General features: G+C 33.9%; 1 protein-coding gene across 1 annotated transcript in view; it reads left to right on the plus strand.

Moving 5' to 3' along the window:
- Ankrd31 (ankyrin repeat domain 31) overlaps positions 1 to 15,515 on the plus strand; it is a 163,656-nt gene that overhangs the window by 114,658 nt on the left and 33,483 nt on the right. Inside the window, exons 18-20 of the mRNA XM_040273425.2 lie at positions 1,796 to 1,958; positions 3,467 to 3,582; positions 5,425 to 5,512. Coding sequence (XP_040129359.2) covers positions 1,796 to 1,958; positions 3,467 to 3,582; positions 5,425 to 5,512 — 367 coding nt within the window. The remainder of the gene's footprint in view (positions 1 to 1,795; positions 1,959 to 3,466; positions 3,583 to 5,424; positions 5,513 to 15,515) is intronic.

Genomic DNA, 15,515 nt, shown 5'->3' on the forward strand with positions numbered 1-15,515 from the left:
TTATTGATTCTTGGTTTTAATTCTTACACTACTGGAGTTTTATTAAGAAAGTTAGAGTCAATCCAACATGATGGAGATTTGGGCCTACTTTTTCTTTACTCTTTCTACTTTTCATTAGGTGCAAGGTCTCTGGTATAATTCCTAGGTCCTTGATCCACTTTGAGTGTAGTGTTGTGCATGGTCAGAGATAGAGGTTTAATTTCATTTTGTCACATGTGGATTTCCAGTTTTCCTAGCACCATTTGTTGAGGAGGCTATCTTTTCTCCAATGTATGTTTTTGGCGTCTTTGCTAATATAAGATAACTGAAGTTATGTGGGTTAGACTCTGTGTTCTCTATTCTGTACCATTGGTCTACAGGTCTATTTTGGTGCCAATACCATGCTGTTTTTGTTACTATTTCTCTGTAGTGTATAGTCTTAGGTCTGGTATAGTGATGCTACCAGCTTCACTCTTCTTGCTAAGGATTGCTTTGGCTACTCTGGGTCTCTTATTTTTCCAGATGTTCATGATTGCTTTTTCTATTTCTATAAGGAATGCCATTGGGATTTTGATTGGAATTGCATTAAATCTGTATAGTGCTTTTGGTAGTATGGTCATTTTGACAATATTAATTCGGCCTATACAAGAACAAGGGAGATCTTTCCATCTTCTAAGGTCTTCTTTAATTTCTTTCTTTAGCATTCTGTAGTTTTCATTGAGAGGTCTTTCACCTCTTTCATTAAGTTGATACCCAAGTATTTTATTTTTCAGGCTATTATAAATGGGATGGTTTTCCTAGTTTCACTTTCAGTGGGATTGTCACTGATGTACAGAAATGCCTTTGATTTATGGTGTTGATTTTATATCAGCTACTTTGCTGAATTCATTTATTAGTTCTAGAAGATTTCTGGTGGAATGTTTTGGGTCTTCTAGGTATAGAGTCATATCATCTGCAAATAGTGATAATTTGAGTTCTTCTTTTCCTATCTGTATCCCTTTAATTTCTTTTTTCTGTCTAATTGCTCTGGATAGAGTTTCAAGAACTATGTTAAATAGAAGTGGTGAAAGAGGGCATTCCTGTCTTGTTCCAGTTTTTAGAGGGAATGCTTTCAATTTTTCTCCATTTAGAATCATGTTGGCTGGGGCTTAGCATAGATAGCCTTGACAATGTTGAGGTATGTTCGTGTTATCCCTTGTTTTTCTAGCATTTTGAATATGAAGGGATGCTATATTTTATCAGATGCTTTTTCTGCATCTATTGAGATTATCATATGATTCTTTGAGTCTATTGATATGATGAATTACATTTTTTGATTTCCCTATGTTGAACCAACCTTGCATTCCTGGGATGAACCCTACTTGATCATGATGCACTATCTTTTTGATATGTTTTTGATTTGCCAGAATTTTAGTGAGAATTTTTGCATCTATGTTCATTAGAGATATTAGTCTGAAGTTTCCTTTCTTTGATGTGTCTTTGTCTGGTTTTGGAATCAGGTTGATATTGGCCTCATAGAATGTGTTTGGAAGCGTTCCCTCTTTTTTTATTTCATGAAATAGTTTGAGAAGTATTGATGTTAGTTGTTCTTTAAAGGTCTTGTAGAACATTTTTAATTTTCATATTATGTTTTTTGGCTCTCTGGAAGAAAAACTAATCAGGTCAAATCAATGGATCAGTTAGCAATTGCTATATCAAATTTAATCAAAAGTTTTCTTGACTAGAGTTTGAAAACTTTTATGGATTATTTCTAGTGCTTGGTAGAGGTGTCTTAAAACAGATATGTGTAGTTAAAACTTTGAAAAACTCCTTGTAGGCAGCTGAAATACTACTACAACATGGAGCAAACCCTAATCAGAAAGATCAAAAACAGAAGACTGCTTTGGATGAAGCAGATAATGATAAAATGAAAGAGTTGCTAAAATCTCATGGTGCTATTGAAGCCAATAATAGAGATGAAAGTAATGCTACAGTCACTGGTATGTATGTCAGTACTGCTTGCTATTTTATATAGGTAATATCTCTACTTAGAAAAATAACATTTTTACATTTGTAATATAAGTTATTCCATAACTGGGGATAGATATTTCCTATGTTTATTAAGCTTTTAAAAAGCCATTATTTTTAGAAATTAGCACTTTCAAGTTTGGTTTAATTTATAGATCATATGATTCTACTGGATTGGAGTTACATGTTAAAATAAAACCTATGTTGTTCATTAATCAAACATTCATCTTCCTACCTTTGGGTTGGAGATAGAGAAGTAACTGAAACCAAGCAGATAGTTTACTTATAGAGGAGTTAGAAAAGGGTAACATTATACTGAAGACTCTGCAACCGATATTTTGTTACTTCAAAATTTGTAATCATACATTGGTTGGATTCATGTCAGTTTTCAAATGTTCTTGTAATACTAAGCTGTTAAACAAGTATATCATACTCATATGTGTGTTTTACGTAATTACAGTGAAAAGTCTATATAAGGGAATGTATAGCTAGGCAAAAATTTTATGAACAATTTTTTAGCAATAATTTATATTTTATTAAGTGCTGAGGAGAGGAGATCGTTCTTCATTTCTTCCCGTGTTTGAGCCTTGACTCATAGAAAAAGAAACTCCAAGAAAAAAAAAAGGAAAAGAAAAAGAGAAAACTTTCCTGTGCCCTCACTATGAGGGAGAATGGGGAGATGAGAATCCTGAGGCACACTTCTGCTTTGCCTGCCTCCTTCCTCACCAACTATTGATTTTCAAGGGAGGAAAAATTACTAATATGATTAGGCAAGACCAAGGATGTTCACTGTGTAATATTTTACTAGCAAAATGGATTACATGTTGGTTAAGATCAAGACTGCTAAAAAGTTTTCTATGATCTGCCTCTGTATAGTAAGTCTATAGTGTGAGCCCCTTTCTTATGTCCTTAGCCATTTCACTCTTCCTCTCCACAGCCATATGTAAGGTTCAAGTCCCATGATTTAGCTGAACTCAGCATACCAGGGAAATCTTGTAACTGAAGTTATCTGGACTCTGTTATATACTAGTATACCCATTCCCATGTCTGTTGTTTTTGTATGTACATTTCTTAGTTAGATACCCCAATGGGATAAGGGGTACAGGGCAAATGGAAGTATGAAGAAAGGGAATCCATGGTGGGAGAAGGGTCCAAGAGAACTTTACAGAACAATGAATCATAATAGTTAAAAGCACGGACTTGGAGTCAGATGACATCTGGTTTAAGTACTAGCTGTGTGACATTGGGCAACTCTTGAACTTCTCTGAAACCTCGCTTTCTTTTGTGAAATAAATATACTACCTACATGAAAAAGTTTGCAGGAAGAATAAACTGATACATAGAAGGTATTTAACATTAATACTTTAATTAACATTAAGATATAATAACTGTAAATTATTATTTTTCCCATTCATATTACCATTAAAATTGATAAAATTTTTGCATATTTTTATTTATTTTTAAAATTTATTTTTTAAAGCAGAAATTCCTGCTGTTCGGACAAAAAGACACAAACAGTGTTTTTGTGATGTTGACAAAAATGTTGATCCATCTTCCCTTTCACGCCAAGAAAAAACAAGAGAAAGTCTTCCTGTGGTGAGTAAAATTACAACTCCTTTTATCTTCAACCTAGAAAATCCCTTTCTTTGTACCATCCAGCCACTGACTATTGGCAGAATTCTTTCCATGATAAGGACTCAAGGTTGTTGAAAATGCTTTTTTGTAATAAGAAAATAATTGAGCAGAATAAGCCAAGAAAGTATGCTGTATGATTAACTCTGACTTACCTGTATTGAATACAGAACTTTGTATTAGTTGCTGTCCTTTATACCTAGCTTGTGTTTGGCTACTTCTTATCCAACTAACTCTGCCACTGTCATAGTATGTCTTCACTCACTCATTCTCAAAAGTATCTAGGATATATAATACGTTGGCAAGACTCTAGAACCCAGATATAGCAGATGAAAGTGACCTTTATAAAGATGGATATTCTCAGTTTGACAAAAACATAAAGTTTACTAAGACACAAACTTCCTAAAAAGGTAGTATCATAAGTGAAAGATTATCTTGAATGAAAGTTTTCTCCCATTGTGGTCCAATGTACTCAATCACAAAATGGAAAAGAAAGTTGGCACCAAAAATTTTCTTTATCTTAGCCTGTAGGTGGAGGCAGACTTAGCCCGAGTATAAGTTTAGACCTTTAGTTTTCTTGTGTACCCATAAGCTATTCACTCTGTAAGGAGGTAAACCTTAGGCTTTTTGTTTGTTTTGCATGTTTGCATTTTATAGTTTCACTTTGATGTATTCAATAAATGACAGCAGGAAGAGTGCTTAACTAAATAATTAGAATATTATGTTTATTGTGTGCATTTTTCATATCCCTTGTGAACACCAAAGTAAAAATTTTAGAGCAACATACTTCAGAAGACTTTGATGACCTACACATTTTAAAAATGTATGAGAATTTATGAAAGGATAAATGAGTTAATCCATCAGTCATCATTTATGGAGCAATAACTATGTATCCAGCAATAGGGAAAGCATATACAAATGTAAAAACTATGCTTCTGCCTACAAGACCTCATTATCTTGATAAGGACATATTATGTATATGACATTATCCATATTAATGCTAAATTATAAAGCTATGAAACTCTTAAGTAATTCTGAGAAAAGAGAAATCAGTATGTATTAGATCAGAGGTTTCATGTATGAGATATGTGATTTATATATATAACAATATAACAGATATATTTATATAATAATATTTATTAAGCTCTTACTTCGTGCTGACATTGTTCTTTAGCATTTTACCTGTGTTACTCATTTCAAACACAGAGAGGCTATGTTCATTGCTGGATTCACCCAGTTAGGAAGAAGTGGAGCCAATATTCACCCACAGACATTCTGGTTCTGGAGCCTACTCTAAGATTCTCATAAGAAAGACAGGGATCTGGGCAGTGTGAATTGAAGACATTCAGGGAAGGAAGATGAATATAGACAAAGGCATTAAGGGGTAGAATACCCTTTATGAGTTTTTGAGAGTAATGTTTTATACTTTGAAGATTATGTATGAGATTTTAATACTATTCAGTGATAGTCATAAAGCCTTAAAGTGGACTTTCATATATATGTGATTTTTAAATAGTATGTACTGTTTTTTTTCCTGTCAGATGACTATAATTTTAACAAAATGAGAAGTTATGATTCCTTGTATGATTGCTACTCTCACATTCCCAGGAGATTTGACTATATAAATCAAGATCTGTTTACTATTTTTTTCAACTCTATGATATTTATATAGTTAAGCTTACATAAAACATGAGCATAAAGAAAAATGAAACATTTTAGAAGCTTGTTATAATTGTACATTTTTGTCAGTGACAGGTGGGAGAGCATATCTACCCTCTTATAGTTTCTGATATTTTTATCTGATAGCATGAGACCATCAGTGCCATTCTACAAGATATAGAAGAAAAACAGGAAAATTTATTGGTGTTTGAAATAAGAAACCCTGAAGATGCAGGTAAATATGTCTATTACTCAAAAGTGTGATTATTTCAGATATCTAGGGTCATTGTTACCTCATCTTCTTCTTAAGGGACATTTTAAAGTATGCAAAGGCTGAAAAAATGGTCTTCTTCATATATATGGAATTATCATTAAAAGTCAGTGATACAAACCAGTAGTTTGTATAATTGTTAACAAAGATACTACTATATTTAAGATAGTGGGAGTAATTTGAGAGACATTCAGAACCGTGATCAGAGATAAAATACTACTTATGGTGATATGTTCCGATCAAGATATGACAAAAAACATAAGATAATGACTAGAGATGAGATTATAATATTCATTGGCTCCTCAGTTCACCCAGTTATGGCAACCCTTAAAAATAGATCAAATTTATAACATAGAAAATAGGTTTATAAGGTTGAAAGTAGATACTGATAGATTGAGATCTGTATTCTTTCTAAAAGTCAGTTAAAAATAGTCAAAAGTAATTTAAAGTATCTCATTAGTCTTTAATATAGTAGGATATAACAGTTTATTTTTTGTCCTAATTCATGTTTGTATATAGCCTTTTGGGAAAAAATAGTTTTCTTTAAATTATATCCATTCTACTTTTTAAAAATTAATTTATTTATTATAATTGTTATACATGACAGCAGAAGGCATTGCAATTCATAGGATACATACAGAGCACAATTTTTCATGTCTCTGGTTGTACACAAAGTAGAGTCACATCATTCCTGTCTTCATACATGTACTTAGAGTGATGAATGTCCATCTCATTCCACTGTCTTTCTTACACCCATGCCTCCTCCCTTCCTCACCCTCTCCTTTTCCCTATCTAAAGTTTTTCCATTCCTCCCATACTCCCCACAACCCCCATTATGGATCAGCATTCACATATCAGAGAAACATTTGGCATTTTGTTTTTTGGAATTGGCTTACTTCACTTAGCATGATATTCTCCAACTCCATTCATTTACCTGCAAATGCCATGATTTTATTCTCTTTTAATGCTGAGTAGTATCCCATTGTGTTTATATACCACAGTTTCTTTATCCATTCATCTACTAAAAGGCATTTAGGTTGGTTCCACAATTTAGCTACTGTGAATTGTGCTGCTATAGACATTGGTGTGGCTGTGTCCCTGTAGTATGCTGTTTTTAAGTCCTTTGGGTATTAGACTGAGGAAAGGGATAGCTGGGTCAAATGGTGATTCCATTCCAAGTTTTCCAAGGAGTCTCCTACTGCTTTCCAGATTGTCTGCACCAACATGCAGTCCCACCAGCAATGTATGAGTGTGCTTTTTGCCCCACATCCTCATCAATAATTGTTGTTTGTATTCTTAATAGCTGCCATTCTGACTGGAGTGAGATGAAATCTTAAGAGTAATTTTGATTTGCATTTCTTTTTTCTTTTTTTAGAGAGAGAGAGAGAGAAAGAGTTTTAATATTTATTTATTTTTTTAGTTTTCGGCGGACACAACATCTTTGTTTTGTATGTGGTGCTGAGGATCGAACCTGGGCTGCACGCATGCCAGACGAGCACGCTACCACTTGAGCCACATTCCCAGCCCCTGATTTGCATTTCTTTAATTGTTAGAAATGTTGTACATTTTTTCATATATTTGTTGATTGATTGTATCATTTTCTGAGAAGTGTCTGTTCAGTTCCTTGGCCCATTTATTGATTGGAATATGTGTTTTGTGTGTGTGTGTGTTAAGATTTTTGAGTGCTTGAGATTAGTGCTCTATCTGATGTTCGAGTGGTAAAAATTTGCTCCCATTCTACAGGCTCTCTATTCACCTCATTGATTTCTTTTCTTTTGCTGAAAAGAAGCTTTTCAGTTTGAATCCATCCCATTTATTGATTCTTTGATTTAATTCTCTAATTAAGGAAGTTGGGGCCTAATCTGACATGATGAAGATTTGGGCCTACTTTTTCTTCCAGTAGACACAGTGTCTCTGGTTTAAATCCTAGGTCCTAGATCCATTTTGAGTTGAGTTTTGTGCATAGTGAGAGAGAGGGGCTTAATTTCATTTTGTTGCATATTTTTCAGTTTTCCCAGAACCATTTGTTGAAGAGGATACTTTTTCTCCAGTATATGTTTTGGTCACTTTTGTCTAATAGGAGATGTCTGTATTTATGTGCATTTGTCTCTGTGTTCTTTATTCTGTACCATTGGTCTACATGTTTGTTTTGGTATCAATACAGTACCATTTTTATTACTATTGCTCTGTAGTATAGTTTAAGGTTTGGTATAGTGACGCCACCAGCTTCACTTTTCTTACTAAGGATTGCTTTGGCTATTTGGGGTCTCTTATTTTTCCAAATGAATTTCATGACTGCTTTTTCTATTTCTATGAGGAATGTCATTGGGATTTTGATTGGAATTGCATTAAATCTGTATAGTGCTTTGAATAGTATGGTCATTTTGACAATATTAATTCTGCCTATCCAAGAACAAGGGAGATTTTTCCATCTTCTAAGGTCTCCTTTAATTTCTTTCATTGTAGAGGTCTTTCACCACTTTCATTAAGTTGATCCCCAAGGTTTTTTTTTTTTTGAGGCTATTATAAATGGGGTAGTTTTCCTTGTTTCTTGTTCAGAGGATTTGTCACTGATGTACAGAAATGCCTTTGATTTATGGGTGTTGATTTTATATCCTGCTACCTTTCCAAATTTATTTGTTCTAGAAGTTTTCTGGTGGAATTTTTTTGGATCCTCTAGGTATAGAATTACGTCATCAGCAAATATGATAATTGGAATTCTTTTTTTCCTATCTGTATCCATTTAATTTCTTTTGTCTAATTGCTCTGGCCAGTATTTCAAGAACTATGTTAAACAGAAGTGGTGAAAGAGGGCATTCCTGTCTTGTTCCAGTTTTTAGAGGAAATGCTTTCAGTTTTTCTCCATTTAGAATGATGTTGGCATGGGGCTTAGCATAGTTGCTTTTATAATGTTGAGATATATTCCTGTTTTCCTTAATTTTTCTAGTGTTTTTAACATGAAGGGATGCTGTATTTTGTCAAATGATTTTTCTGCATCTATTGAGATGATCATGATTCTTTAATCTATTGATGTGATGAATTACATTTTTTGGTTTCTGTATGTTGAACCAACCAACCTTGCATCTCTGGGATGAACCCTACTCGATCATGGTACCCTATCTTTTTGATATTTTTTTTTATTTGATTTGCCAGAATTTTATGAGAATTTTTGCTTCTATGTTCATTAGTGATATTGGTGTGAAGTTTTCTTTCTTTGATGTGTTTTTGCCTGGTTTTGGAATCAGGATGATATTGGCCTCATAGAATGAGTTTGAAAGTGTTCCCTCTTTTTCTATTTCATGAAATAATTTGAGAAGTATTAGTTCTTCTTTGAAGGTCTTGTAGGACTCAGCTGTGTATCCAACTGGTCCTGGGCTTTTCTTTATTGGTAGGCTTCTAATGGTGTCTACTATTTCGTATCTTGAAATTGATCTGTTTAACTTGTATATATCATCCTGATTCAGTTTGGGCAAATCATGTGCCTATAAAAATTTCTCAATGCCTTCAGTATAAATTTTCAAATAATTTCTAATTATCTTCTGTATTTCTGTATTGTGTGTCTTGATATTTCCTTTTTCATCATGAATGTTAGCAATTTGAGTTTTCTGTCTCCTTCTCTTCATTAGCATAGCTAAGAGTTTATCAGTTTTATTTATTATTTCAAAGAACCAACTTTTTGTTTTGTCAATTTTTTTCAATTGTTTTTTTGTTTCAATTTCATTATTTCAGCTCTGATTTTAATTATTTCCTGTCTTCTACTGCTTTTGGTGTTGATTTGTTCTTTTTCTAGAGCTTTGAGATGTAATATTAGGTCATTTATTTGTTGACTTTTTCTTCTTTTAAGGAATGAACTCTATGCAATGAACTTTCTTCTTAGTACTACCTTCATAGTGTCCCAGAGATTTTGATGTTGTATTAGTACTCGTTTACCTCTAACAATTTTTAATCTCTTCTTTGATATATTTTGCAACCCATTGTTCATTTAATAGCATATTATTTAGTTTTCAGGTATTGAGTAGCTTCTGTTTTTTATTTTATCATTGATTTATAATTTAATTCCGTTATGATCTGATAGAATGCAGAGTAGTATCTCTGCTTATTCTATTTGCTAAGAGTTGATTTATGGCATACTACGTGGTCTATTTGAAAGAAGGATATCCATGTGCTGCTGAAAAGAAAGTGTATTCACTCATTTATGATGAAATATTTTTTATATGGTAGTTGAGTCTAAGTTATCGATTGTTTTATTGAATTCTGTCATTTCTTTGTTCAGCTTTGTTTGGAAGATCTATCCAGTGGTGAAAGAGGTGTTTTAAAGTCACCCAGAATTATTGTGTTGTAAGTCTATTTGACTCTTGAACTTGACAAGAGTTTGTTTGATGAATGTAAATGCTCCATTGTTTGGCACATATATATTTATAATTGTTATGTCTTATTGATATATGGTTCCCTTGAGCAACATGAAATGTCCTTCTTTATCCCTTTTGATTACCTTTGTACTGAAGTCTACTTTATTTGATATGAGGATGTGAAGCCTGCATATTTCCACAGTCCATGTGAGTGGTACGTTTTTTTCTCAACCTTTCACCTTCAGTCTGTGGATGTATTCTCCCATGAGATGAGTCTCTTGGAGGCAGCATATTTTGGGGCCTTTTTAATCCAATCTGCCAGTCGTGTCTTTTGATTGGTGAGTTTAAGCCATTAACATTCAGGATTATTATTGAGACTTGATTTGTTTTTCCAGTCATTTTTTGTTTATTTTTGGTTTTTAACTTGACTTGGTTTCTCCTTGGATTGGTATTTCCTTTAGTGTAATACCTCCCTTTGCTGGTTTTCATTGTTGTTTTTAATTTCCTCCTAATGGAATATTTTGCCAAAGATGTTCTGTAGTGCAGGTTTTGAAGTTGTAAATTCTTTAACTTTTGTTTATCATGGAAGGTTTTTATGTTGTCATCAAATCTGAAGCTTAATTTTGCTGGGTCTAAGAGTCTTGGTTGATATTCATTTTTTTCAGAGCTTGGTATATGTTGTTTCAGGATCATATAGCTTTCAGAGTCTGGGTTGAAAAATCTGTAGATAACCTAATTGGGTTTTCCCTATATATAATCTGATTCTAATTGCTTGTGGCTTTTAAGATTCTCTCCTTATTCTGTATGCTAGGCATTTTCATTATAATGTGCCTTGTTGTGGATCTGTAGTGATTTTGTACATTTGACATCCTATAAGCCTCTTAGTACTTGGTTTTCCAATTCATTCTTCATGTTTGGAAAATTTTCTGATTTTTTTATAGATTTTATTTTTTAAATACATGAAAGTGGAATGCATTACAATTCTTATTATACATATAGAGCACAATTTTTCATATCTCTGTTTCTATGTAAAGTATTTTACACCAATTCATGTCTTCATACGTGTACCTTGGATAGTGATATCTATCAAATTCCACCATCATTGCTAACCCCCTGCCCCCTCTCTTCCCCTTTCCCATCCCTCTGCCCTATCTAGAGTTTGTCTATTCCTCCCATGCTCCTCCTCCCTACCCCATTATGGGTCAGTCACCTTATATCAGAGAAAACATTTGGCATTTGTGGGTTTTTTTGCGATTGGCTAACTTCACTTAATTCACAATAGCTAACCTGTGTAACCAACCTAGATGCCCCTCAGTAGATGAATGGATTAAAAAATGTGACATATATACACAATGGAATATTACTTAGCAATAAAAGAGAATAAAATTATGGCATTTGCAGATAAATGGATGGCATTGGAGAAAATTTTCTGATATTATTTCATTGAATAGATTGCTTGTTCCTTTGGTTGGGAACTCTATGCCTTCTTCTATCCAGATAATTCTTAAATTTGGTTTTTATGTTGTCCCATAGTTCTTGAATGTTCTGCTAATGGTTTCTTACCATCTTCACTGTGTGGCCAACATTCTTTTCATGATTTTATATTTTGGGGCTGGGATTGTGGCTCAGTGGTAGAGTGCTCGTCTAGCACAGGCGGAACCCAGGTTCGATCCTCAGCACCACATAAAAATAAAGGCATTGTATTGTGTCCGCCTACACCTAAAAAATATATATATATAAAAGTTTCAGTATAAAAAGAAGAGATTTTATATTTTGTCTTCATTGTCTTTAGTCCAGTCTTCTAAGTGATCTAATCTGTCAACGGTGCTTTCTATTGAGTTTTTAATTTGGTTTATTGTTTCTTTCATTTCAAGGATTTCTGGGTTTTTTTTTTCAAAACCTCTATCTCCTTATTGAAGTAATGTTTTGCTTTCTGTGTTTGCTTATGTATCTCTTTATTGAAACGATCTTTTGCTATATTTATTTTTGCCTATATTTACTCTCTTACATCATCCATTCATTTACAGAACATTTTAATTATGTACATCCTGAATTTCTTTTCTGTCATTTCTGCTGTTGTTCTGGCCATGGATTCTAATAATGTAGTTTTCTTGGTTTATTTGGAGCACTTTCTTACCTTGTTTTTGTTGTTGTTGTTGTTGTTGTTGTTGTTTTTAATGTTGTTCATGTGTTTTCCCTTCTAGCACTGCAGATCTGAGGCATTACAGTTTTTACCCTATAGACTTATAGTATCCCTGCAGGGTTCCAATACCTCTCCTTTAAGAGGGAGAACAATATTGAAAGATCCCAATATAAACAATATAGAACCTTAAATCAAATAGCTGCTATTAAGACATTTATGGTTTTGTCACAGTATACAGAAATGATGAGTTCATTTATTATCTATACTATAAACAGTAGGTTTTCAAAAGGGTCTACCATTTCTGAAGGTGGACACAGAACCCGGGGTGAGTTGTAGGATAAGATGTTGAGGGGGTAGGAGATGGGGATATATTGTTATTAGGTCTTAGAAAGTGTGAAAGAAGAATCTAAAGAAGTTGGTTAGTAGCAGAAGAGAGAGAAAGTGATTTGGGGGAGACAAGTAAGTGGGAAGATAATAGAGTACAAAAAGCAAACAAACATAAATATTAAGAAAAATAAAAATGTAATAATAGATAAAAAGCATATGCAACACAACTGTAATATACTATTCAGACATCCCAATCCTCAGTAGCTTAATTCATGAAAAGTACTTGGTTTCACAAATGTTGGGCATATGAGGGCAGGAGAAAAGAGAGAGGGGAAAGAAAAAATCTTGAAAGAAGATACGAAGATTGTGCTTTATTTATTTATTTTTTGAGATCAGTATCTTTCCTATTTCCCTTCTCATTCAATAGGTGGGGTTATCTGTTGTTTGCTGTAACTTCACCCTCAGGATAATGTTATTAGGGTGGAAGGGTTAGTCTTGGAGGCATAGCTCCTGCAGGTGGGGTACAGTACTTGTCGGTCCAGATGGGAAACTTCACACCAAGGATCTCCTTTGAGGCCTGCTGTGTGGTGTGGGTACATGGTCTTATCTCCTTATATCACCTGTAACTCTCATAATTCCTGGTCTCTAGTTTAGTCTTCAAAATTTATCTCACTCACCCCCTCCCTTTCTAACTTCCCAGTCAGGAACCTTTCTCTCTGGAGGTATTTTGGACTGTGCTGTGGGGGCTGCATACCTGGGGTGGAGAGCTGTTTTGTACTGGGAATATCAGTACTCAGACCAGCTGTGTGACTGCAAGCATTAGAGGCTACAGGAAAGAGGGGGGAGTTGGGGACTAAAGGTACCTTTATATTGCTTCTAAGCCCCAGCCGGTATTCCAAACTGGGGAAATACCGGCTAAAGTTGGCTAGGAAGGTGTCCCAAGATAGAGGCAGCTGCTTTCAGCAATGGAGTGTTGGTCTGGTTAGGCCAGGTGGTGGCAGTGGGCGGTATGTTAAGAGATACAATTCTGTGGCATGTAGTGTTGAGGCTGACAGCTGTCTCTAGACCCTGTGCAGTGTCCCCAGGTGTAGGCTACCACATGCAGGGGACTATGGCAGTGGTTGAAGTGTCCCAGATGGAGGCAACTGGAGGAACCCCACATTGGTAGATGGGAGTCCACACAGGAGTGATGGAATTCCTGTGTGGGTGGGCAGCCAGGAGTCCTGTGCCAGTGCTGAGGCCTAGAGATCTGCACAGGTGTGGTGGCGGTGATTCCTGGGAGGGAACAGCTGTCAGGAGTCCTCGAATTACTCACAGAGAAACAGTATTCCAACTACTTGAATCCCAGGCCATGGAGAGACACAGAATGCAGCCTCCCTCTAACCCACCATCTTGGATCCCCTCCATTCTACGTTTTTATCCTAACCTAAAGCATGGTACATGTTTTGAGGAAAATAATATAAAATAATTCATACTCCTAAATATGTGTAGTTAATGTATTTTATTTACCATTTATGCATTTAAGCATATTAAAATTTAGAACTTTTTTATTATAGAAGGCATGTAGATATACTTTAAAGAAGGGAATATGCTAAAATTATTTATTCCTGTCTTACCACAATATTTTGATGTATTTGTAATCTGGCTTTTTTTTTGGTTCAAGAATATAGTTATGCTTAAACCCCAATAAAACTTTTAAAAACTGTTTGGGTCATGCTAGATGTGCTATTTTTGCATTCTTATAACCATTACTTTTAGTGGTTATGTGTTATCACGTTGTTCAATAAATGTTTCATAGTTTACTAAAATTTCCCCTTTTTGTTGAACATTTAAATTATTTCCAATTTTTGCTATTATGCCGCAACATGTAGCCCTTTTATGGATTTATGATTATATTCTTAGGAAAGATTAACAGAATTGGGATTATTGGGCCAAATTATAGAAATATTTAAAAGTCTATTGATTTGTATTGACAGATTGATTAGTATTATATACTAATTTCCATTTCCACCAAAATAACTTTAGCTTTTATTTTTGGTATATACTGCTAGTAGCATTAGTATTTTTATTTAAAATGACCATACTAGCTTAGTAGGGGGGGAAAAGCCTTATTTGTATTTATTTATTTATTTTTTGTGGTGCTGGGGATTGAACCCAGGGCCTTGTGCATGAGAGGAAGGAACTCTACCAACTGAGCTATATCCCTAGCCCTAAAAAAGAGCCTTACATTTTTATTTGCCTTGTTGATTTTCAGTGGGACTCTCGCTAGTATTTATTATTTTGTGAAGTGACTACTCCTGTTCTTTATTTCTTCATCTATTTAAACCTGGTTATATAATAAAATTATCAACTTCTTTTCCATTGTAATTTCTACAAATACTTTTTAGCCACTTGTTATTTGTGTTCGTTTTGTGTTTTAACGCATAAATTTTCAAATTCTGTGTAGTAAAATGTATTAGCCTTTTTCTCTGGCTATATTTTTGAATACTTCAAAGATTAGAAACTTTTCTTTCTCTCACCCTCAGATTTTATAATTATATTCTATTCTAACCAATACATTGAATAATCACATTCCCTTTATTTTTGTTTGTCTGTCCCTTAAGTAAGGAGAAATAAGGTGATAGAATCCTTATTTTTGCTATTCAATTTGGAGATTCTCATTAGTTAAGCAACACCTCTCTAAAGAAATATTTTTACAAATTTACCCCTCTACACATTCTGACATTTTTAATATGTCTTTGATTTGACTGAAGGATCCAAGAGTAATGAATATTATTTTTGTACATGTCTTTGAAATTTGTCATAGGGAAATCTTGCATTCACTTTGATATCTCTAGTGCTTCAACTGGAGACCAAAAATTGCCATTTTAAATATTGCATTTTTTTCTAAGCATTTTAATATATAATTCATCTAAAATCTCTGTTCTTTGTATAATATAAAGATGATAATAAGGTGTTTCCCATATCATTACCCCATTTATGCACCCTTAAGTGTAGAATAATTCATTTCATTCTTATTGTTTTACAATGTATATTAAAATATTATGCATATTAGGATGCCTCTGATAAATAGGCATATAATATCAAATTACATGTAAAACATCTTTATATCCTTTCTTATAGAAGCATAGAATATTTTAGGGTTATT

Source organism: Ictidomys tridecemlineatus, chromosome 1 (genome assembly GCF_052094955.1).
Source record: "Ictidomys tridecemlineatus isolate mIctTri1 chromosome 1, mIctTri1.hap1, whole genome shotgun sequence".
NCBI lineage: Eukaryota > Metazoa > Chordata > Mammalia > Rodentia > Sciuridae > Ictidomys > Ictidomys tridecemlineatus.